A 25,906-nucleotide genomic window follows, 5' to 3' on the forward strand; every position below is an offset into this window, starting at 1 on the left:
TCCCAGAAGGGGCGCAGGGCACTCAGGAATCACAAGAAAAGAGTGAGTTACTTGATTTTTTTCCTATTTCCAAAACTCTCTTAGTAGTCCAGGGGTAAAATTTACTGCCAGTAGCTCCTATTACCATAGTCTTCTTACTTCCTAATTGTCCTAATGGTATAGTCAAGACTGAATGTTCTGCTCCTGTGTCTATTAAAAAATTAACAGGAGTCCCCTCCACAGAAAGTGTTACCCTAGGCTCAGGGAGGGGGTCCGAGCCCCGACTCCCCTAGTCCTCTTTCATAGTCAACACCTTGGGTTCTTTTGGCTTCCTTTTGGAGCAATTTCTGGCCCAATGTCCTTTCTCTTTACAGCATGCACACTGGTCTTTTTCAAGTGGAGGTTTCTGTTCTCCTGGAGATCTTCTTGCCCTGTTGCCCAGGTACCCTGACTGTCCTTTTTCTGACCTTCTTTCTCCTACTACTGTGGCCAAAATTCTAGTTAAGTTTTTCTCCTGGCGGCGATCACGCCGATTCTCTCTCTCTTCGATCTCTTTCTTTTCTCTCTCTTGCTTCTCTTCCTCTGTCTCCCTCTTATGATACACTTTTTCAGCTTCTTTTACTAAATCCTGTAAAGTATAATCTTGGAGCCCCTCTAGTCTCTGTAACCTTTTCTTGATATCAGAGGCGGACTGACCAATGAAAGCCATAGCCACGGCTGCTTTTTGACCCTCTGACGAGGGATCAAACGGTGTATACCTCCTGTAAGCCTCCATTAGTCGTTCTAAGAAAACAGAGGGCGGCTCCACTGGACCCTGAAGGACCTCTCTTACCTTGGCCAAATTAGTAGGTCGCCGTGCGGCCCCTTTGAGCCCCGCCACTAGAGTCCGGCGGTACACCGTGAGACGCTCCCTACATTCCGCAGTGTTGTAGTCCCAATTAGGACGGGTCAAGGGGAAGGATTCATCGATAAGATTGGGGAGATTAGTGGGGGTCCCATCTTGTCCCAGGACATTCTTCCTGGCTTCCAACAGGATCCTTTCTCTCTCCTCCGTGGTGAAGAGGACCTGCAAAAGTTGCTGGCAATCATCCCAAGTAGGTTGATGGGAGAACATAAGTGATTCAAGGAGCCCAATAAGCCCAGAGGGGTTTTCTGAGAAAGGAGAGTGGTTAGTTTTCCAATTATATAAATCAGAAGAGGAAAAAGGCCAGTACTGCAAAGGAATGAGATCATTAGGTCCTGGCGCTGGTCCTCCCACATGTGCTCTAAGTGGCAAGGCGACTGTTAAATCCGGTCCCCCCTCCTCCCCAGGGCTTCGGCCTCATCGGCTCCTAGTCCCCCCCCGCCGGTCCCTGAGCCCCTCTCGCTATTGGTCCCTGCGGCGGGGCGGCCGCAGGCGGCTGCTGGGGCAGGGGGTAAGGAGGAGGTTGGGAGTCCATCCAGAGGAGGTCGTCAACCTCTGGATAAATCTTGGGGGGTGCTGAGGGACTGGGTTTTTCGGCTGCATCGGACTGAACAACCGCGACCGTCAGTTGTGAAGGATTTGGAATCCAAGGCTTGACCCACGGGGGTGGGAACTGAACAAGATTCTGCCAAGTCACAATGTAGGGGATCTGATCAGGGTGACCTCCCTCTTCCTGAAAGACAATTTGCCTGACGGCGGCGATTAGTGACAAGTCAAAAGCACCCTCCGGTGGCCAGCCCACTCCAAATGTCGGCCACTCGGAGGCACAGAAAGTCTGCCAAGGACCTTTTCTAACCTCTACCGACTGGTTGTGAGCTCTGATCCTCACCTCTCCCCAATGCTCCAGAGTTAGAGACAGGGGAGAGGAGGCAGACTGTCCCATTTCTAGAATAATAGCAGACACAACAAGAGTGGACACGAGACTGAGACAAAAAAGAAACCAAAAACGGCGGCGACTTCGCGTCAACCACAGGCAGCTTACAGATTCAGATGGCCTTCCAAAGGCCGACAGATTGAGACCTACCTGGCCTCCAGAGGGGTCCACCAGGCGTCCCTGGTCCTCCCCTTGTCCTCCTGGGACGTCTCCCAGGGCGAGCGGACGGTGGACACCTGAACACGTCTATCCTTATCCACCCCGCGCTCCCTCTCGGAGCACGGTCTCACTGTGCACACTGCACACTGAGCGTACTGCAAAACCGAAACTGCGATCGCACCAGATACAGAATGGCCTACCTGGCCTCCAGAAACAGAACACAGACACCAGACCAAGTCAAAACAGATAATCTTACCTTTAAGTGGGTCTAGGACCTCTGGGTGGTCGCGCAAATCCCGGACGAGCCCCCAAATGAAAGACCCCCGGAGGGAGACCCTCACTCAAGTCTCGGGATAGCCGCGAACCCAAGAAGACACTGAGACCGAACTTAAGATGTAGAGAGTAAGATTTTATAAAGCAGCAACAAGCAAGCACATGAACCAGAGCTCTGGGGCCGAAACTCATACACCAAGCAAGGTGCAGAGGAGAATCGACGACCGGCCCAAATTTTTCACAGGCTTATATAGGAGAAAGGCAAGGGGGGAGCAGGGCAGGGAAAGTACAAATTTGCGTCACTAAGGGGTTCTGCCAAGGGTTTTTCCAAGGGACTTTCCAAGGGGCTTTACGTAACCAAGGGGTCGTGTCCTATATTTTGGCAATGTACTTGATTTATTGGAATATTTTGAGGTTTGTTCGAACCCTTATCTCAAAAATGTTCCTGGCACAGTCCTCACTTGGGAGGGGTTGGATTAGGTTTGTTCCAGGAGACCCTTATCTAAAAAATGTTCTTGGAACAGTTTTCATTTGGGAGGGGGTCAGACTCTGGGGTGAAGAGTTCAGGAATGTACTCTGGGGTGAGAAGTTCAGGAGTGTTCCGGGAACAATCTCCAGATGGGAGGGGTAAGAGGACTTTGAGTTGAAGAGTTCAGGAAGAGTTCAGTAATTTTCCTCTTTCAAGGTAACACAATCACAAAGGAACTCACACAATATGTACTCACTGATAAGTGGATATTAGCCCAAAAACGTAGGATACCCACGTTATAAGATACAATTTGTTAAACGCATGAAACTCAAGAAGAACGAAGACCAAAGTGTGGCCTAGCAAACACAGAGGTGGATGCTAACAGTCAGCTATTGGATGGATCACAGGGCCCCCAATGGAGGAGTTAGAGAAAGTACCCAAGGAGCTAAAGGGATCTGCAACCCTATAGGTGGAAAAACATTATGAACTAACCAGTACCCCAGAGCTCTTGACTCTAGCTGCATATGTATCAAAAGATGGCCTAGTCGGCCACCACTGGAAAGAGAGGCCCATTGGACTTGCAAACTTTATATGCCCCAATACAGGGGAATGCCAGGGCCAAAAGAATGGGAATGGGTGGGTATGGAAGTGGGTGGAGGTATGGGGGACTTTGGGGATAGCATTGGAAATGTAATTGAGGAAAATACGTAACAAAAAAAATATTAAAAAAAAAAAGATTGAATTCTGACATAGCTAAAGCCGTCCGCCAGTGTTCCAACAATCCTAGTTCGTCCTTAGCAAGACCTTGGGCTTGGAATTCAGAACTGCCCCTGGTATTACACTATCTCTTTGAGTAAAAGTTAGGTCACTGCCCTTCACAGGAATTTACCATCACTAAGGAAGAAGGAAGTTTCAGACCAAAGGAGAAACAAGAATAGATACTTAGAACTGTAACAGAGTAGATACTATAGCAGAGTTACACCCATACACACGTATTTACAATGGCCTAAGGGGAAGGTGGACTATACAAGAGACGAAAATAGAAACTATGGCAAGGGTTCGTGAAGCCCTTGACCCTGGCTTCTAAGATTAGTGAATCTTAGGTGGAGCCCTTGTTGATCCCAGCTGTTATCAATAAATTCTATCCCAGGTGGTTCCCGTTAGAACTTTTGTGTTTGCATTCCTCTGTTTTATGTAAGATTCCAGTTACCCCAATTGCACCTTGCGAAAATGTCACCCAACTTGCATAAAAAGTCTGATTCTAGATTCGAAAATTACACTCAGATTCCACATGAACTCTCCTGTCTGTTTGTTGCTCATCCACACTTTGCCCACCCACGTCAAGAGACCCCATTCCACGCAGACACAGGGACCCAGAGGGTCTGCGGCAGACATAGTTGTCTCTTGTGAGACTGTGCTGGGGCCTAGCAAACACAGAAGTGGATGCTCACAGTCAGCTATTGGATGGATCACAGGGCCCCCAATGGAGGAGCTACAGAAAGTACCCAAGGAGCTAAAGGGATCTGTAACCCTATAGGTGGAACAACAATATGAACTAACTAGTACCCCTGGAGCTCGTGTCTATAGCTGCATATGTATCAAAAGATGGCCTAGTTGGCCATCAGTGGAAAGAGAGGCCGATTGGTTGTGCAAACTTTATATGCCTCAGTAGAGGGGAACACCGGGGCCAAGAAGTGGGAATGGGTGAGGGGAGAATAGGGGGGAAGAATATGGGGTACTTTGGGGATAGCATTGGAAATGTAAATGAGGAAAATACCTAATAATTAAAAAAAAAAGTCTGGAGAAGGGCTGGAGAGATAGCTCAGCAGTGAAGAGCACTGACTGTTCTTCCAAAGATGCTGAGTTCAATTCCCAGCAACCACATGGTGGCTCACAACAATCTGCAATGAGATCTGATGCCCTCTTCTGGTGTGTCTGAAGAAAGCTACAGTGTTCTTACATATAATAAAGAAATAAATCTAAAAAAAAAAAAAAAAAAAAGTCTGGAGAAATGGCTCAGTAGTTGCTGCTTTTTCAGAGGACCAGGCTCAATTCTCAACAGCTACATGATAGCCCACAGCCATCTCTAACTCCAATTCCAATGGATATACTGCTGGCTTCTGAAAGCATCAAGCACACTGGCAGTGCACAGATATTCATACAGGCAGAAGATTCACATAAATAAGATAATAAAGTTAATTTTAAAAACTAGTCTGGTGTCACTCTGCGGTAAAACCATCTGGCCCTGGAATTTTGGGGAGTGGTGGGATATTTTGGTGACACACTTTGGAAAGGACTGGATACTGAGAGAAGGGCTGATGTTCACAAGAAAAAGAGACAGAAGAACCTACAAAGTATTAACAGAGAAAGGCTACAAACAAGGATGTTGAATAATTGTTTCTTCTTCTGCAAAAAATCCAGTCTACTTCTCTTCTTACTTCACATCTTTGAGGCTCATGGCACTACATGGGTTCTCTAACCAATGGCCTTAAGGAAGGATTCCTTGCAGTTTGGCTAGAGTCATGCAACTGCTCCCATGTGATCAAGTTGCCTTCCTTAGCTTGCTCTGGGCTGTTTGCTTTGCCACCGTGCTGGTTTCGATGGGAATGGTCCCTGTAGGCTCATAGATTTGGATGCTCAGTGACTACTTGAGAGGGATTGACTGGTATGACCTTGTTAAAGTAGAAGTGTCACTGGGGCTTAGGGTTTCAAAAGTTCAAGGCAGTTCAGTGTCCAGCATTCTCTGTCTATCTCCTCTCTCTCCCCCTCCCTCTCCCTCTTCCCCCCTACCTCCATCTCCCTCTCCCTCTCATTCTACCCCTCTGCAAATGGATCAAGATTTAGAATTATCAGATCCTTCTCCAGCTGCTATATCTCCCTGTGTCCCACCATGTTTCCTGCCATGATGAAAATGAACTAAACTTCTGAAATTGTAAGCCAGCCCCAATTCAGTGTTTGCCTTTACAAGAGGTGCCTTGGTCATGGTGTCTCTTCAAAATGACAGAAAACTAACACAGCTACCAAAAGCCGCTTTTGTTTTGTAGCTTTGTACACATAAATGAATCTGACCCAAACAGAGTTTGGTTTCATCTCAGACATATATTCAATTTTAAGAAGATACATTATCCCATTGTGTAATGGGTTGGTCTGGAGTTGCTTGTATGCAAATGCTAAATTCTGGAACCCAAGATCTGGCTTCTCCAAAACAAGGAGAACCTCACCTACACGAGCTTTTGTTATATAAACATTACCCACCAAGTTATCCCTGTTTGTTTAATAAAGATGCCTGCAGCCTGGGCTGGACAGAAGAGAGGAGGAGGAGGAGCAGGAGGAGGAGGAGTAGAGTTCCTGAACTTGATGTCTCAGGCAGAGACCATGAGGAGAGAAGAAAGAAGAACACAGGGTTGGTAGTGTGAGCCACCAGAGAGAAGGTAGATCATGAGTGTATGGCCATGAGGTTGGACAGTAGGAAGAGAAGAGGCCCATGTGGAACACGGCAAGTGCCTTAGGTAGGGTTTTACTGCTGTGAACAGACACCAGGACCAGGGCAACTCTTATAAAGGGCAACATTTAATTGTGGATGGCTTAAACGTTCAGAAGTTCAGTCCATTATCATCAAGGTGGGAGCAGGGCAGCATGCAGGCAGGCATAGTGCAGGAACAGCTGAGGACTCTACATTTTAATCTGGAGGCTGGTAGTGGAAGACTCACCTCCAGGCATCTAGGATGAGGGTCTTATCTTTCTAATCACCTCCTTCTCTGCTTAAGTGTGGCTTTTCTAGATATTGACCTTGAGTTCAGAGATATGAATTCCTGTGTCCAAGAATTAAATGTGTGTACCACCATACCTGGATCTAATGTAACTGGGTAGGATCTTGCCCCAAAGTTCCACTCCCTTAATCTGGTCTCTTCTAGAACACAGGATTCAGCTCCATTCTACATCCTGGTGCCCCTTTAACTAGACTCTTGAACCACATGTCTTCTTTCTTTCCTTTCTCAACTTGCTCCTTTTCATTAAAGTGCTCTGCATAAGAGACAAATTTAGTAACCACACAACAGAATTTACACTAGGCTGTTTTGAGACTTCCTTTTTCAAAGCAATTAATCTAAATTTCTTCACCTTAGTGTCAGGGCAGACTCTTTGGACAATGGCAAAAAGCAGCCACCTTCTTGTCCAAAATACCACAGAAACAGTCTCTAAGCCACGTATTGAAGTCCTTCTACATTGAAACCTCTTGGGCCCAGTCCGCACAGTCCTAATCACTCACAGCAGCAAAGTCGTCCATATTCCTTCTAGGATAGCCCATTAAGCCCCATTTAAGCATTCCATTGCTCTCCAAAAACAAAGTCCCAAATTCTACATTCTTCCAAACAAAAACATGGTCAGGCTTATCTCAGCAATACCCAACTCCAGGTACGAAGCTCTGTCTTAGTTAGGGTTTTACTACTGTGAACAAACATTATGACCAAGGGAACTCTTAAAATGACAACACTTAATTGGGACTATCTTACAGGTTCAGAGGTTCAGTCTATTATCATCAAAGAGGGAGCATGACAGCATCTAGCCAGGACTGTTACAGGAGGAGCTGACAGTTCAACATTTTCATCTGTAGGCTGCTAGCAGAAGACTGGCTTCCAGGTAGTCTTAAAATCCAGGCCCCCAGTGACACACCTACTCCAATAGGATCACACCTACACCAACAGAGTCACACCAACTCCAACAGAGCCACCCAAACTTTCTCATAGTGCCACTCCCTGTACCAAGCATATACAAATCATCACACCCAGGTAGTCTCTTCTATCTTCAAGATGTTTTGGTCAACACATGGTTTACATTTGTTTCCTGTAGGGTTATTGCTAAGGGATTAAATCTAGAATCATGGGTACCTTAGAAGTGGCTCCACAACAGAAGTAAATTTCCCTCATCCCCTGAAAGCATTAATTACCTACAGATCCATCTCAGGAAGGAATAGGATTTCATAAGCCCCTCTCCCTAGCAACTATTAACTTTCTACCAATCCCCAGGAATGGGAGAGAGGCTCATAAGCATTCTACACTCTCTGTGACAAGTTATGCAGGCCAATCTTCTTCAGGTAGTAACAGCTGCTGAGACTTCAGGCATGCAAATGCTATGTCATGTCCTAGAACCTTGAGTCCACACAACTCCACTCTCTCTTCTAACTTACATTCTTTCTTTACTTGCTTCTATGGAGCTGCGTAGCCAATGGAGGAGATAATATGCATGCCTCGTTAAGGATGTGAATTCCACCATGTGTGGTGGTGCATGCCTTTAATTCCAGCACTTTGGAGGCAGAGGCAGGTGGATTTCTGACTTCGAGGCCAGCCTGATCTACAGAGTGAGTTCCAGGACAGACAGAGCTACACAGAGAAACACTGCCTCGAAAGAAAAAAAAAAAGGCTGTGAATTCCACAATCACTTATTCTCACCACTTTGGCCAGTTAAGAATCTCTGCAGTAACAGCTATCAGAACCTTCTCTAGCCAAATATAATAGCAGCACTAACTTAGGAGCATAAAAATGAATAATTAGAAAAAAATTGGCTTTATAAGCAAATTTGTCATTATAGTGTGCTAAAATACACAAAAGGGGTACCTTTTCCTGATTGTTGTCATCATTAGTAAATATTTACTACTACCAACATCTCCTCTTGACATTTGACCATTCTTGCAACAATTAGGATGCTGTCTATTTGCTGATAACTAACGGACACGGCTAAACCTGCTAAGCCTCAGGGACAATGCTAAAATGCACAAATAGCTTCTCACTAAAAGACTTATCCATGCTACACCAGCTATAATTAGGACCTTCAGAAATTCTGTCTTAGACGTAGGTACATCCACATATGTACTCCGCTAATACATGAATTTATGCAAGCTGAACTATTGAGGATGGTGTAGGAGAGCAGGGAACTTATAAATTTCACCTGTTAACATCCCCTGTAATACCTCTAACGATTCATTTGTTTCTTGAAATATTTGCACCCTATTCATTATGTTCAGACTCTCTCATTCCAAGAGACACTAAACTTTGTGTCATTGTCAGTTACTGGCTGATTCCTAAAGCTATTTTGCTCATTAAGCCGAGTAAAATTGGTGACTTAGAACCAGATTCTCCACGATAGGAGACTCTCAAGGAGTTTCTGTGGAATGGGCTGGTCCAGACACTCTAAGTGAGAAGTGAAGAGCGTCTGCTTGAAGCATCTGAAGTGAGAGGAAGGAAGAGCCCAATTTACCACTTAAAACAACTCGGCATGCAGTAGCTGTGCTTTTCATCTTCTTGTACCTACAGTACAGGAGCCATAAGCTGAGGTGAGAGCTCAGCACCAGGGCCTGACAATGTGTTAAAGAGGCTGAGTGACTTTGGAACTTACAGGACCAGCCCATGCCCTCCAGTTCAGTAAGCACAGTACACTTTAGGACTGACATCCACACCAACATGCAGTGTCTTTTCTGGGTGGACATGTACCTACTGAGTATCCGCCAGGAAGCAAATTTCAGGTGCAAGTACAGCTTGATTTCTGAATAACTTGGATACAGACTTCCAAATATATCAGTTGGCACTTGGAACATATCAGTTGTATTCATTGTGTATTTGGTATTTTCACAAATACTTATTTGGGGTTCCTAGTATGTTCATAACAAACCCTGCACCACAAGGTCCATACCACAGACCTCTCAACATGCTACTGCAGCTGGAAAGCATTAGTCCGCCAGTATTAGCATTTGCCATAGGCTTGAGCTTCAGTACGTGACATGTGTGATTGTTCTGATGGCCAATAGTGAGAGTTAGTGACACAGATGACACGGTAAGGACACTTCTAGAGAGTGACAAGAACAGCCAGGTTCCAACATCCATTCATGACTCCCAATTTTCTTTAAATATAAGATTTTCTTTGTCCAATGGAGGACCTTTAACTCTGATTCAAAAGTAGACTATTTTCTCTTCCCATTTCATCCTCAAGACTCTATTTCTTTGATGTTTTAAGGCAGCATATAAAGTAATGGGTTTCATGATGACATGTTCCCATACCTTGTCCCACCCCTAGCCACATCTTGCTAGTCCCCTTCTTTCTCCATGATTGTCCCTGTTACTACTTTCCTGGCCCCTGTATACAAAGTTACTCTTTGTACCTATTTAAAGACTCCACCTTCCATCTTGATACCCCTTCAAGTTTCATGCCCATCCAATACAAAATTACACAAGAACACAAATTTAAACGTGGTTACTCATTTGAAGTTCACCCTGAACCATCTCTTTCTGCATTTGGATTGTTTTTTTGATCACATCCATTTATCAGCACCTCTGAACCCTCTGTGCATCTCACATAGTGCTGAAGCAGAGGTCTCTTGTCTCTTCCCTCTCTACAGTTCTGTTCATCACAGCCATATGCACAGGAACACACATTACCTGCATCATCCCTAGGAGAGTTATATGGGGCATTATGGCTCCTACATATGAGTGCTATGTGAAATGGGCATATGACATAGCTCACCTCATAGCATCGACCATGGAACACTAATAATAATTCTAGACCTGACTGAAACCTTTATCATACCAACACAGGTTATGTGTCCCTTGCCTGCAGTGGTGCAGAACCCCAGATCTCATTTGTACTATCTATGTCCTTCAGATATAAGCCTTAATTCTTCTAATCCATAAGCTCTTCTACCTGTGCTGCCATTCGGCTCTGACTTTGGACTTGGCTCTAGTTCCACATTTGTGAGACCTCCCTTAGGCTCTGTTACATATCTACTTTATCATCTATTCCTGTTCATATAAAATCCTAAATTTCTGCCAGTGTATCTTATTTTACTAGAGTGATACCTTGTCCCCTAGACCTGTGGTATATGTTAGTCCGTCTTTACTATTAAACCATATCCCAGGCTAAAGAGAAGTATTTTTAAAAGAATTATTATTTATCATAATGTATATGAGCACACTGTTGTTGTCTTCATACACAGCAGGAGAGGGCATCAGATCCCATTACAGATGGTTGTGAGCCGCCATGTGGTTGCTGGGATTTGAACTCGGGACCTCTGGAAGAGTAGTCAGCACTTTAACCACTAACCCATCTCTCCGGCCCCGAGGAATATTCTTTATTGTGAGTTTGGTGAGTACTGCTCACAACACTTTCCTTGGGATGACCATAGTGTCTTCCTTAGCTTGTTGCTCCCTAAATCCTGTTCTAGGGACCTAGGTCAATGTTAAACTCACTTAGAAATGTATTCAATCGCTCATCCGGCCGGATCAGCGCAGGGGTAGCTGGAGCACAGGGTTGCCTGACACCCGCCAGCTATCCACAACCCCCGCCGCAGGATTTTGGGACTGCTGGTGAGTGGAACACAGCTTCTGCTCCAGTCCAATCACGTGGGACCTGAGACTGCTCTGGTTGGGGAGAGAGAAATCCGGCCTACATAGGGCCACAAGCCTCATCCGGACAGAAAAGCACCGGGGCAGCTGGGGCGCAGGGTCGGCTGACACTCGCCAGCTACCCACAACACCCGCCACAGGATCTTAAGACTTCTGGAGAGTGGAACACAGCTTCTGCTCCAATCCAATTGCGCGCGGGACCTGAGACTGCATTAGTTAGGGAAGCAGAAACCGGCCTGAGTAAGGCCACAGGCCTCATCCGGCCGGATCAGCGCCAGGGGTAGCTGGAACGCAGGGTTGCCTGACACCCGCCAGCTACCCACGACCCCCGCCGCAGGATTTTGGGACTGCTGGTGAGTGGAACACAGCTTCTGCTCCAGTCCAATCACGCGGGACCTGAGACTGCTCTGGTTGGGGAGAGAGAAATCCGGCCTACATAGGGCCACAAGCCTCATCCGGTCAGAAAAGCACCGGGGCAGCTGGGGCGCAGGGTCGGCTGACACTCGCCAGCTACCCACAACACCCGCCACAGGATCTTAAGACTTCTGGAGAGTGGAACACAGCTTCTGCTCCAATCCAATTGCGCGAGGGACCTGAGACTGCATTAGTTAGGGAAGCAGAAACCGGCCTGAGTAGGGCCACAGGCCTCATCCGGCCGGATCAGCGCCGGGGGTAGCTGGAGCGCAGGGTTCCCTGACACCCGCCAGCTACCCACGACCCCCGCCGCAGGATTTTGGGACTGCTGGTGAGTGGAACACAGCTTCTGCTCCAATCTTTAAACAGTGACAACGATAACAACTAACCCCAGAGATTACCAGATGGCGAAAGGTAAACGTAATAATCTTACTAACAGAAACCAAGACCACTCACCATCATCAGAACCCAGCACCCCCACTTCGCCCAGTCCAGGGCACCCCAACACACCGGAAAAGCTAGACACGGATCTAAAAGCATATCTCCTGATGATGGTAGAGGACTTCAAGAAGGACTTTAATAACACACTTAAAAAAAATACAGGAGAACAATGCTAAACAGGCAGAAGACACTAAAGAGGAAGCACAAAAATCCCTTAAAGAATTGCAGGAGAACACTGCTAAAGAGTTACAAATCCTTAAAGAAAAACAGGATAACATAATCAAACAGATAGAAGTCCTTACTGAAAAACAGGAAAACACATCCAAACAGATGATGGAAATGAACAAAACCATACTAGACCTAAAAAGGGAAGTAGACACAATAAAGAAAACCCAAAAAGAGGCAACACTGGAGATAGAAACCCTAGGAAAGAAATCTGGAACCATAGATACGAGCATCAGCAACAGAATACAAGAGATGGAAGAGAGAATCTCAGGTGCAGAATATTCCATAGAGAACATCGGCACAACAATTAAGGAAAATGTAAAATGCAAAAAGATCCTAACTCAAAACATCCAAGAAATACAGGACACAATGAGAAGACCAAACCTACGGATAATAGGAGTGGATGAGAATGAAGATTTTCAACTCAAAGGACCAGCAAACATCTTCAACAAAATTATAGAAGAAAACTTCCCAAATCTAAAGAAAGAGACGCCCATGAACATACAAGAAGCCTACAGAACTCCAAATAGACTGGACCAGAAAAGAAATACCTCCCGACACATAATAATCAGAACAACAAATGCTCTAAATAAAGATAGAATACTAAAAGCAGTAAGAGAAAAAGGCCAAGTAACATATAAAGGCAAGCCTATCAGAATTATACCAGATTTTTCACCAGAGACTATGAAAGCCAGAAGATCCTGGACGGATGTTATACAGACACTAAAAGAACACAAATTCCAGCCCAGGCTACTATACCCAGCCAAACTCTCAATTAACATAGATGGAGAAACCAAAGTATTCCACGACAAAACCAAATTCACACATTATCTCTCCACGAATCCAGCCCTTCAAAGGATAATAACAGAAAAAAACCAATACAAGGACAGGAACCACGCCCTAGAGACAACAAGAAGGTAATCCCTCAACAAACCTAAAAGAAGACAGCCACAAGAACAAAATGCCAACTTTAACAACAAAAATAACAGGAAACAACAATTACTTTTCCTTAATATCTCTTAATATCAATGGACTCAACTCCCCGATAAAAAGACATAGACTAACAAACTGGCTACACAAACAAGACCCAACATTTTGCTGCTTACAGGAAACTCATCTCAGAGAAAAGGATAGACACTACCTCAGAATGAAAGGCTGGAAAACAATTTTCCAAGCAAATGGCATGAAGAAACAAACTGGAGTAGCCATTCTAATATCTGATAAGATTGACTTCCAACCCAAAGTCATTAAAAAAGACAGGGAGGGACACTTCATACTCATCAAAGGTAAAATCCTCCAAGAGGAACTATCAATCCTGAATATCTATGCTCCAAATACAAAGGCAGCCACATTCATTAAAGAAACTTTAGTAAATCTCAAAGCACACATTGCACCTCATACAATAATAGTGTGAGACTACCCAACTCATTCTATGAAGCCACAATTACTCTGATACCTAAACCACAAAAAGACCCAACAAAGATAGAAAACTTCAGACCAATATCCCTTATGAATATTGATGCAAAAATCCTCAATAAAGTTCTTGCTAACCGAATCCAAGAACACATCAAAACAATCATCCATCCTGACCAAGTAGGTTTCATCCCAGGGATGCAGGGATGGTTCAATATACGGAAATCCATCAACGTAATCCAGTATATAAACAAACTCAAAGACAAAAACCACATGGTCATCTCCTTAGATGCGGAAAAAGCATTTGACAAGATCCAACACCCATTCATGATAAAAGTCTTGGAAAGATCAGGAATTCAAGGCCCATACCTAAACATGATAAAAGCAATCTACAGCAAACCAGTAGCCAACATCAAAGTAAATGGTGAGAAGCTTGAAGCAATCCCTCTAAAATCAGGGACTAGACAAGGCTGTCCACTTTCTCCATACCTATTCAACATTGTACTTGAAGTCCTAGCCAGAGCAATTCGACAACAAAAGGAGATCAAAGGGATACAAATTGGAAAAGATGAAGTCAAAATATCACTTTTTGCAGATGATATGATAGTATATATAAGTGACCCTAAAAATTCCACCAGAGAACTCCTAAGCCTGATAAACAGCTTCGGTGAAGTAGCTGGATATAAAATTAACTCAAACAAATCAATGGCCTTTCTCTACACAAAGAATAAACAGGCTGAGAAACAAATTAGGGAAACAACACCCTTCTCAATAGTCACAAATAATATAAAATATCTTGGCGTGACTCTAACTAAGGAAGTGAAAGATCTGTATAATAAAAACTTCAAGTCTCTGAAGAAAGAAATTATAGAAGATCTCAGAAGATGGAAAGATCTCCCATGCTCATGGATTGGCAGGATCAACATTGTAAAAATGGCTATCTTGCCAAAAGCAATCTACAGATTCAATGCAATCCCCATCAAAATTCCAACTCAATTCTTCAACGAATTAGAAAGTGCAATCTGCAAATTCATCTGGAATAACAAAAAACCTAGGATAGCAAAAACTCTTCTCAAGGATAAAAGAACCTCTGGTGGAATCACCATGCCGGACCTAAAGCTCTACTACAGAGCAATTGTGATAAAAACTGCATGGTACTGGTATAGTGACAGACAAATAGACCAATGGAATAGAATTGAAGACCCAGAAATGAACCCACACACCTATGGTCACTTGATCTTCGACAAGGGAGCTAAAACCATCCAGTGGAAGAAAGACAGCATTTTCAACAAATGGTGCTGGCACAACTGGTTGTTAACATGTAGAAGAATGTGAATCGATCCATTCCTATCTCCTTGTACTAAGATCAAGTCTAAGTGGATCAAGGAACTTCACATAAAACCAGAGACACTGAAACTTATAGAGGAGAAAGTGGGAAAAAGCCTTGAAGATATGGGCACAGGGGAAAAATTCCTGAATAGAACAGTAATGGCTTGTGCTGTAAGATCGAGAATTGACAAGTGGGACCTCATGAAACTACAAAGCTTCTGCAAGGCTAAAGACACCATCAATAAGACAAAAAAACCACCAACAGATTGGGAAAGGATCTTCACCTATCCTAAATCAGATAAGGGACTAATATCCAATATATATAAAGAACTCAAGAAGGTGGACTCCAGAAAGTCAAATAACCCCAGTAAAAAATGGGGCTCAGAACTGAACAAAGAATTCTCACCTGAGGAATACCGAATGGCAGAGAAACACCTGAAAAAATGTTCAACATCCTTAATCATCAGGGAAATGCAAATCAAAACAACCCTGAGATTCCACCTCACACCAGTCAGAATGGCTAAGATCAAAAATTCAGGTGACAGCAGATGCTGGCGAGGATGTGGAGAAAGAGGAACACTCCTCCATTGTTGGTGGGATTGCAAGCTTGTACAACCACTGTGGAAATCAGTCTGGAGGTTCCTCAGAAAATTGGACATAGTACTACCGGAGGATCCAGCAATACCTCTCCTGGGCATATATCCAGAAGATGTCCCAACCGGTAAAAAGGACACATGCTCCACTATGTTCATAGCAGCCCTATTTATAATAGCCAGAAGCTGGAAAGAACCCAGATGTCCCTCAACAGAGGAATGGATACAGAAATTATGGTACATTTACACAATGGAGTACTACTCAGCTATTAAAAAGAATGAATTTATGAAATTCCTAGCCAAATGGATGGACCTGGAGGGCATCATCTTGAGTGAAATAACACAATCACAAAAGAACTCACATAATATGTATTCACTGATAAGTGGATATTAGCCCAAAACTTAGGATACCCAAGATATAAGATACAATTTGATAAACGCATGAAACTCAAGAAGAATGAAGACCAAAGTGTGGACACTGTGCACCTTCTTAGAATTGGGAACAAAACACCCAGGGAAGGAGTTACAGAGACAAAGTTCATAGCTGTGATGAAAGGATGGACCATTTAGAGACTGCCATATCCAGGGATCCATCCCATAATCAGCTTCTAAACGCTGACACCATTGCATACACTAGCAAGATTTTGCTGAAAGGACCCAAATATAGCTGTCTCTTGTGAGACGATGCCGGGGCCTAGCAAACACAAGAGTGGATGTTCACAGTCAGCTATTGGATGTATCACAGGGCTCCCAATGGAGAAGCTAGAGAAAGTACCAAAGGAGCTAAAGGGATCTGCAACCCTATTGTTGGAACAACATGATGTACTAACCAGAACCCCCCGGAGCTCTTGTCTCTAGCTGCATATGTATCGAAAGATGGCCTAGTCGGCCATCAATGGAAAGAGAGGCCCATTGGACTTGCAAACTTTATATGCCCCAATATAGGGGAATGCCAGGGCCAAAAGAATGGGAATGGGTGGGTAGGGAAGTGGGGGGCGCTATGGGGGACTTTTGGGATAGCATTGGAAATGTAATTGAGGAAAATATGTAATAAAAATATTAAAAATCAAAAAAAAAGAAATGTATTCAATCACACGATGTACAGTAGTCTACTCTTGGAAGCCCAGTACTCCAGAGGCAGTGTGGGGCACAAATACCACAATTGGGCTATAAAGTGAGTTCCAGTATACCCTGGGATGTATAATGGAACATATATCAGTGAACAAAAATAAACCAAACGATAATGATTATAGCCCAGGAGAAGCTCGGATCCTGACAACTTGGAAGTTGACAGAGGACAACTGCAAATTTGATGCCAGCCTGGGTGATTTAGTGAAACCTCATCTGGAAATGACACAAACAGCTATGTGTGTTAATTGTGATAGTCTGAGTGTTTCAGAGAAGTCTAGGACATAGTAGGAAAAGCTCCACTTTTTCCCATGTGTGAGGACATTTCTGAAAGTACTTATGTTTGGGATCTCTCATCTAATCGCCAAGACAATCTGTTGGCAATGTCACTTTGTATTGGTAGTTACATGGGAGACAAGAGTGCTTGAGGAATTAGCTCATTAGAACCATGTACTTGAGTCTGTTTCTTGCCTTGGGCCCTTCCTATATTCCTGGTTGGCAACCCTAATCCAAGATAAAAGGAAGAATATCCTCCCTTCATATGCTGCGTGTATGGAAAAAGCGTCTATCAAATGAGCCCACTGAAACTGTAAGCCCAGAGTAATCTTTCTGCCTTAACATTCTTTTGGGATTCTGTCAACAATGAAGCAATAACTACTAGTCCAGTGCAGCTCAGTGGTAAGCCCTCGCCTCACATGCAGGAGGGCCTGTGTTCAATCCCTAGAATCAGACACTACACTTACTCCCAACAAGCTAAAATGAGAGGGTAAAAAAAAATAACTTTTGATCTTCATAGGCGTAAGCATCTGTCTACACTGAGCCTCAGACACTTTGGTAGATGAAGGTCCTATGTGTGGTCAAGCAAAGCCAGATTCTACCACATCACAAAATTTGGATTTCTCACCTTGTGCAGAAAGGGAAGGAGGTGTGTCCTAGCCAAACAATGAAATGAGATAGTTGTAAGTAGACACATTTCTAGTGTAGCATGGCAGGTAACAAGTGTCCCTAGTGATGACTTGTATATGTGTGACTGGGAGACAGAGAAACATGTTAACATAGACAAATAGACAGCTGCTTGGCAGTCCTAGGCAAGGGGAGGGCAGTGTGCTTCAGTGCAATGATAGCTGACACACAATTCCACATATGAGTAGAGGGCACGCGGCCAGCAATATGCATTAGGTATATGCCTTGCTAAATGGAATGTTGATAGGCTTATTATATTTCCAATTGTTTTTTGAGTTATTTTGTGCTTGTAAGCATGGATATGTGTGTATGTGTGTGCACGCACAAATGCGTTCAGTTGTGAATAGCAAAGGACACTGTGAGGGAGCCAGTTCTCTGTGTCCACCATGTAGGTCTTTAAGATTGAACTCAAGTCTGACATCAGGATCCTTTATCACTGAGCCATTTAGCCTGCTTGAAACATTGGTATTCTGCCAGAGTGGCTGTCACACTGTAAGACAATACTAACAGAATGCTTAGCATGTACTACCCACAGTGCTGACCAGATGCTTGCCATACACAAAGATCTATGCTTAAACAGTGCCTGGCACAGAAAGAGCCATTCTAGTGGGGCTCAACACAGTGACAATAATAATAGGAAATGTTTGGGATGACAGAAAAAGTATCCTAACAATGTTTGGCACATCCTGCAAAATTGCTAAGGGAACAAACACGTGACACATGCTTAACTCAGAATTCGACTAGACTTTTATAAATAAATAAATTTAGATATAAATGTATATTATCAATAAATATATAAATATATGTATGTATCTATAATGCTGATATTTAGTCTTTCAAAGCTGGAGCTGTGATGTTGAATTGCCACTCCATCCTTCTTCCAACGTGGGCTTATTTCGACTGTCTGTGGTTGAGACAAGAAAGAGAAGGAAGAGAAATGCTAGTGAGTTTCCACCACCTACCTAGCGCTCTGTTTCCACCTGTCCTTCACAGCCTGCCTGCTCTCCTTCCGCCCAGCTTCAGAGCTCTGCCCCACAAGCACACCCTCTTCTAGAGCATAAGCCTGCCTCACCAGAGGAAGTAATGGCCTACACTTTGAGTGCTAATCTGGGATTTAGAAGCCCATAGCACACTGGCTAAGGAAGGTCTCCAAACTACCCAGCACTAGAGTAAAGGAAGCATGACATGTTACTTCCCGTTCAGTCTTGCACCCCAAAGGACTAGAAGTGGATGATTGGGTAGGGTCTAATACCATATGGGAAACGTGTGTGTTCTGGGTGTTGTGAGATGTGTCAGAGGACCACTTACCATTTCAGTAATCATCATCTTCTTCTTCTTCAGAATCACTAATCTCTTCATATATCACTCGATACTTCCTCTCTCGCAGCCGGTGGCTCCAAACATTGACCTGATGGCCACCAGTTTCTAAAATGTGGAGAGGTTAGTGCATGAGTGCTAGGCATTTCTCATCAGAAAAGAACAGGGCTTGTCCCTCCCATGAGCCCGTGGGCCTTTACTGCTGCCTCACAGAGATTGAGATGTCACCCATGTAGCAATACAGACCAAAGGTCAGTTTGGGTTATACCGTCCAGTGTACTGTCTTGTCCCCATCAGCTTCCTTAACCCCTGATATAGATTTCCAATTTTATGCTCCAGAAGGAGGAGGACCCAGTGACCATTCCCTTATATTGTATGGATTTCAGGGTTAGCTTCAGAGCATGTAGAAGACTAATCCAGTGTCACACGACTTTCAGAAGAACAAGTCAAATTATCATTATAGAGACCCATTCTAACATCTGAACTGGTGCTGGGGGAGTGCCTCGAACAGTCCATGGAAACCACAGTATTGTTTCCCTGTGCTTTCCTCTCATCCATGCCACCCTATTGTCTGTCCCCAAAGCTTGTGCTTTCTCTTGGGTATGCCAGTATCTCTGAGCCTACTGTTCTTGGAACACATTTTGGGTTATTCCTCAGCATGCTGCCTTCATCAGCAGGTTTAAACACTGAAGCACATATTCAGGTAATCAGTAGTATGTTTGTATTGTCTTAGAGTTTAAGTGTCTTCTCATGTATTTTTCTAAATGTTCTATTAGAATGTAGTAGTTATATATGTTGTTCCATTTCATTATTATATTTTATATGCATATATAATATATTTTGATCACGTGTGTTCCTAAAGGCTCACATGAGTCACACCGATGCCCTTCCTCCCTACCCCTAGATTCCCTTTTATTGTCTCTTGGTTGGTATCAGTGAGACCCAGTGAGTTTAGTTAGGCTTACTTATATGTGCATTGGGCCTCATTGGCCTTTTCCCCTAGCACCTGGCAACTGCCATCATATCCTCTGAGAGGGGCAGAAGCTGGTGAGCCCCTCCTTCCATGGCAGAATGTTAAAGGGCTTGATCTTTTGCAGGTGTTTTTAAAGGATTTTTCAAAACATATTAATCACACTTGACAAAGTAGTTCACTTTTTGTAACTAAATAAAATAAGAACACGGGTGTTTAAATGGGAAACAAATGTCCTAAGTAAACCTAGTTTCCGGAGCTACAATGTTTGCCTTTATATTGTTATTACACTGTTGTTTGCACAAACAGAAGAGATGTAATTAAGAGTGAGGAACAAAGATTAGGCGAAGAAAAGCGCTGGAGGAAGCCAAAGGCTCTGGGACAGGCTGGAATATGAAATATGCACACAGAATCTGGTGGTGCACTGCGTGCACAGTAAGTAAAGGGTGAACAGAATGAAGGAGACAGCACTGCATGCACCGTGGTGGCACATGCAGGTGAATGCACGATGGTGGCATGTGGCAATGAACGCACCATGGCAGTGGGTGCAGGTGAATGCAACGTGGTGGCTTGTGGCAATGAACACACCATGGCAGTGTGTGCAAGTGAATGCAATGTGGGGGCATGTGCAGATTAACACACTGTGCTGGTGCGTCCAGGTGAATGCACTGTGGTGGTGTGTGCAGGTGAATGCACTGTGGTGCCTTGTGCAGATGATCACACCATGGTGGTGTGTGCAGGTGAAAGCAGCAGGGTCCTGGGAAGAGAGAAAGGAGCCTTTGATGTAGGTATTAAAGAACCTCGTGGCAGAGGGGGTATCACACTTGATGCTGGTGAGAGCACTTCAAGAGGAATGGGGCATGGTGGTGCCTACACCCTATCTGTTGATATGCCAAGATGTGCCATTAGTCACTAATCCTCAGCTAGCTACCTTTCATTCACCTTGCTGAGTCATTCATGAGGGGGTATATGTACTACTAAAAGAAGACAGAGACTGAATGGATAGCCATTTATTGTATATTGACATTTGTCTTTGTGTGTGTCTCTGTGTATGTGGAACATGTGTGTGGGTATGCCTGTGGAGGAAACACTGTGTCAGATACTCTGGAACTGGAGTGTCAGATAATAGTAAGCACCTACATATGCACTATCAGGGTCCCTCCCTTCACACAGTCAGTCCTTAGCTGGGTCCTCACTGGCCACCAACCTCAGCTCCCAGAACTCTCTCTCCACTACACTGGACCCTGCAGCTGCGGAAACCCCCATTCCATAGTCAGCTGCATCCGGGGGTTCCCCTGGCTTGGGGCTGTGGGGCAGACAGTTCTCAGGTATAGCTATGTCCTGAACTTGATCACAGTGGAAGGGGTCCACCATGAAAGCCCTGTCATTTGTAGCCAGACGAGTGCATGGGCCCTTCACAGAGCATAGGCCAGCTGAAGATCCCTATGTGGAAAGTGAGTGTCAGGATGAAAGTATGTGCAAGCTCTGTGAATAATGTACACAATAATGTTTTAGAATTGTGCATGACAGGATCTTCTACATAATCCTCAGAATGAGCTCTCTTCCACACAACCCTGATCTGAAGAAGAAAAGAGCTGCCAATCATCTTAGCGTGCATCTTGACTGAGAAGGTGCCCTTTCACAGCCTCTCCCTGATCACTCACCTTCACTGTCATGAACTTCAATGCCTTCGACCAGGGATTGCTTGGCCTGCTCCTTGCCACGCATGAAAACTGGTTGGTTCACGGTGACCCCTAAGAGGAAGCAGTGTGCTTGTTCTTTAACAGGCAGCACAACGAGGGGAAATGCTGCTAGGAGCTGGGCTACAGCCCAGATCTTAAGGCCCACAAGAGGCCTGAGCCCTATTGCCTATGATCTATGCTGTCAGCTCTGCACAGGATGGAAAAGAGCAGCAGGCTCGACAAGCACTTTGACATTTCTCAGGAAAGAAAGGTATCAGGGGAGAGGGCCCTGCTACAGGTTGAGATAATGTGGCAGAGAAAACAAACTGGAAACCCCCAGACTGGTCTGAATCCAGATTTCATCTTACCTAGGTCGGTCATTCTGGTGTAGTTTCTTTTCATGTACACATAGGCACTTTTCTGCCATTCAGTCAGCTTTCCCCACTCTTCATCAGAGAAGTATGTAGAAATATCCTGGAAGGCCTAGAAAAGAAGGGAATGAAATCTCTGGCAACTGCTCTGCTGAATGTGTGTGCCATTCATCCCAGAATGCCCTCTGTGACGGACGACCTTTGTGGTCCACCAGAGAATCAAGACAATCGATCCTGGGAAATATGAGGGTTGAGGGAGAGACAGCCTTTTCCCCAGCCACTAGAAATGCTCAATGCTGCTCGAGTGTTCTCCTCACCCATTTACAAGGGACTGAGTGTCACCAAATGAATGTAGTACTAGGTCACTAATCTGAAGTCCTCGGGGAGGCTGTACAAGGACTCATGGAGCATTTGTGCATGGAGAGAAATCCAGAGACTTATGGAGGTCCAGTGGAGACTGTAGTCCTTGTTACAAGTGCCTCTTACTTCCACCTTCTGATAAGCCATTCTACAGTGGCCCTTGGTCACTCAGCTGCTTCTGTCCACCCCACTAACTGGCCCCCTCACCTTGCAGATGGTCTTTGGTTCATAAAGCACTTCCATGGGGATCTTTACACAGGAACTCACTGTTTCCATGTCAGTGTGATTTTGAACAGACACCATCTTTTCTTCTTCAAGCGCAAAACCAAATGTCCTGTGAAGGAAGGGATTTCAGATAGACAGTAAGAGACGGGTGCTGACATTTCTTGTACTCCTTTTCACCCTGAGATAATCTATCCTTGATTAGGTCTATGGGAGAGTTTGTGGTTAGGAATTAATTAGATTCTATGAACACGCATAAACATGTATGAAGGTTCCTGAGTCTTTGAGAGTGGGTCAGGTGTCTGTCCTGATTAATTGCCCTGAAGTTTTCATGGAGATTAAAGGAAATAGAAAGTTATTGAATTGGGCAAGCACATGTTCTCACTCAGGCGTGGAAAGTGAAAACTGATTTCATAGAGGATAAGGATGCAGCCGTTGTCACTAGAATATGGGTGGTGAGGAGTTCAGAAGAAGAAGGTACACCAAGCACCAAATACAAGCAGAGAGGAAGAATAGCTGCTAGTGTTTTACAAGACCCTTTAGTGACTAGTTTGTGGCTACCTTGGGTGAGTTGTAAGGGAGGAAGAGAAGCCAGAGTTCCCTTCCTATGCCTGTAACACAGGGTAGTTGGGAGGCTGAGGCAGAAGGGTCGTATGTTCAAGGCCTGTCTGAATCAATATAAAGTGAGATCTAAGCCAGTCTGCGTAATATATATTTAAATCCTGTCGCAAAGAAGCAATCAGGGTTTAAGTTGTAGCTTAGTAGTAGGATTCTTATGTAACATGTGAGTGGCCCTTGCATTAATTCCCTAGTTTTGCCAAAAAAGAAAATAGTAGGAGAGAGAAATCATAAAGCTTCACTCCTGTGGAAATCAATAGGAAAAACAGAGAAATATGATGAATTAGGCATATTTGATAAGCAGACACAGGTGTGTCTTCAACCATCATACTTTCCCTATATGTTACCTCCCATGCTCCTTTCCTGTAGTCTCTTCCAGCTCTGGGTTATTGTATAACATTTCCAGAATTTTCTGTTCCCTAGTAAATAAATGCTTTAACTTCATATTTTATTACAAAAGTAATAGGCACAGAGAGGCTTCACCCAGCACCTGATGGAAACAGATGCACAGACACACAGCCAAACATTAGGCTGAGCTTAGGGAACCCTGAGAAGAGGGGGAGGAAGGGCTGAAGGAGACAGAAGGCTCAAGGACACTAGAAAAAAACTTAACAATCAAATAATTTTAGTCCATAGGGGCTCATGGAGACTGAACCGCCATCCAGGGAGTGTGCGTGGAATGGAGTTAAGCCCTCTACACATATAACAGTTGAGCTTGTCTTCATGTGGGACTCCTAACTGCAGGAGCAGGGGCTGTCTGTGTTCTGTTGCCTGCCTTTGGGACTCTTTCCTCCTTGGTTACCTTTAGCCTTAACAGAGGATGTGCCTAGTCTTCCTACAACTTGATATGCTAAGACTGCTTGATATCCATGGGAGGGCTGCCCTTTCCTGAAGAGGAACAGAGGAGGAGTAGATGGGGATAGAAGGGAGGTGGGTGGAGGAATTGGAAGAGAGAAGGGAAGGAACTGCAATTGGGGATTAGGGTAATTAATAAGTTAATAAATAGATTTAAAAGTAATAGACACATTAAACTTTTAAATAAAAGACATTTTGGGCACCTGCTGAAACTTAAATACATGTGTCTACATCATTACCTACTCAAGTTTTTCCCCTGGAGACAGAATGTGGCTACATTGCTAAGGATAACAGAAAAACTATGGACCCAAACACTTCTCCTGTACCCGCCTTTTAAGGAATTTAGATGACCATTTTGTGGTACAGTGCCCTGCATCATGTGTAGATATTTTGTGGTGTGTCCAATATATACATGGTGAGAGGATTGCCACACATTTAATAGTTCCCCCCCCCCAACTGATGGTTTCCAGGGACCTAGGAATTGGCGATATGTTGATGCTATGCTGAAAGGGGGTAAACATGTTAAGTAGAGTATAACACGCTGGGCTGTTACTAGGGTGGTTTAGATAACATACCTAGAATATCCACATCTACAGGACCAACTGTCACACAAGGTCAAAGAACTTGGCACATCTCAAGATACACTAACCATGGATCCTCAAACTAAACCCCTCAGAAATCTTTTAGTGAGTAGACATTGAGGTGTCTCTGGGACCTTGAAGATTGTGTCTTCATCCAAGAGGAAATTCAAAAGTAGCCCCTAGGACAGAGATCATTTGCTGTCACTGAGGATGGAGGAAATCTCAAGGCATATAGGTAGTTTCAAAGTTTGTGAAGCTAAGAGATACACTGCTTCCCTCAAAAAGAGTGGCATACTGTCTGTCAGACATAAAAGGGTTATAATTTCTAGGTTTCTTAAGTAATTGCCCAGTGACAGTTTAGCTCAAAGAACAGTTCTAAGGGCTGAGGAATGCTGGAGACACAAGAAAGGCACAAGTTGGTCTATACAGGCTAACTTTTCTGTCTGTTAAGGTTTAGTTTACTGGGACATCCCCAAGGAATAACCTACCTCAGACAGGAAGGGACAAAGGAGTGTTTCTCCAAGAAGAGACCCAAAAAAGCACCTTGATTCAGCTGTTGCTAGAGACTCAGCAGCCAGAGCAGCCAAACCCTTTGAATTCCTCAGGGAACTGAAGGGGGAAGTGAGGTAAGAACGGAATGTTGGAGCCCAGGGTTCCAGGCAGGAAGTACATCACCAAAGGGATGTACTAAATATCCCCACTAAAGTATGATGATCACCCCACCCCCGGCAATGGTTACTCCTGCTTCTCTTTACCTGTTGAAACGTGCATTCCTCTGGATACCTGGGCTTTCCCTTATATCTAGGCTACCCTTTACTGTGCAGTTGTTTCTCTAAAAAATATGGCTAACCACTTCAAATCTTTCTCCTCTGTCTTCCTTAGTCATTCTAACCTGGGACCTCTTTACAATAAACTCATAACATTTAATTTATTAAAGGACAGCATTAGAGTTGAAATTATTCCTATATGTGCTCTTTCTCCAACGACCTAAGAGCTTTTTTTAATACTAATATTCTTATGAATAATAGCAAAACAGTCTGCATGTGATTAGAGTTTATGGTGCTCTTTAAAGGATTCCCAAGTGCTTCTGTTAGGAAGGCTTCTCTACTCAAATTGTATGTGCCTCCACTGGCCCCTTAATGCTCTCTAGACTTTGAATTCTGAGGACTGCTCTGTCAATAATGGCCTGCTCAGAATGACTGAGACTTTTCTTCTGGCAAGGCAATGGTCCGTGGACCTTGGGGCCAGCATGAAGACTTCAACTGCATATTCTCCTTATGCTTTCTTCTTAATCATTTCTATAAATTAATTTTAAG

The 25,906-nt window shown here is 44.2% G+C and overlaps 1 protein-coding gene and 1 long non-coding RNA gene across 4 annotated transcripts in view; one reads left to right on the plus strand and one right to left on the minus strand.

The window, feature by feature from the left end:
- LOC115030063 (uncharacterized) overlaps window positions 1-25,906 on the plus strand; it is a 215,673-nt gene that overhangs the window by 65,010 nt on the left and 124,757 nt on the right. The gene's annotated exons all lie outside the window — the stretch shown is intronic.
- Window positions 18,325-25,134, minus strand: LOC147004861 (protein SSXA1-like). 2 transcript variants are annotated; one of them, XM_085838279.1, is made up of 6 exons: window positions 25,079-25,134; window positions 22,522-22,648; window positions 21,952-22,066; window positions 21,566-21,655; window positions 18,923-19,039; window positions 18,325-18,518 (listed from the first exon to the last, which is right to left on the minus strand). In XM_085838279.1, the coding sequence occupies exons 2-5, from the start codon at window positions 22,615-22,617 to the stop codon at window positions 18,927-18,929; spliced, it is 414 nt and encodes a 137-aa protein (XP_085694405.1). In that variant the 5' UTR covers window positions 22,618-22,648; window positions 25,079-25,134; the 3' UTR covers window positions 18,325-18,518; window positions 18,923-18,926. The 2 variants fall into 2 exon arrangements, with proteins under 2 accessions (XP_085694405.1, XP_085694406.1); XM_085838280.1 differs by lacking the exon at window positions 25,079-25,134 and adding an exon at window positions 24,336-24,388.

This window comes from Mus caroli, unplaced genomic scaffold, assembly GCF_978045245.1.
Source record: "Mus caroli unplaced genomic scaffold, Mus_caroli_1 scaffold_5, whole genome shotgun sequence".
Lineage (NCBI taxonomy): Eukaryota > Metazoa > Chordata > Mammalia > Rodentia > Muridae > Mus > Mus caroli.

What these genes read in the sequence shown, in the direction of transcription:
- LOC147004861 (XM_085838280.1), bottom strand. Translation starts at nt 24,388, where the DNA reads ATGATGCAGGGCACTGTACCACAAAATGGTCATCTAAATTCCTTAAAA. An exon ending in CTAAATTCCTTAAAAGGCGG is followed by an intron (nt 22,649 to 24,335) that starts GTACAGGAGAAG and finishes CTTCCTTCACAG; the next exon opens with GACATTTGGTTTTGCGCTTG. An exon ending in CACCAGAATGACCGACCTAG is followed by an intron (nt 21,656 to 21,951) that starts GTAAGATGAAAT and finishes GCTTCCTCTTAG; the next exon opens with GGGTCACCGTGAACCAACCA.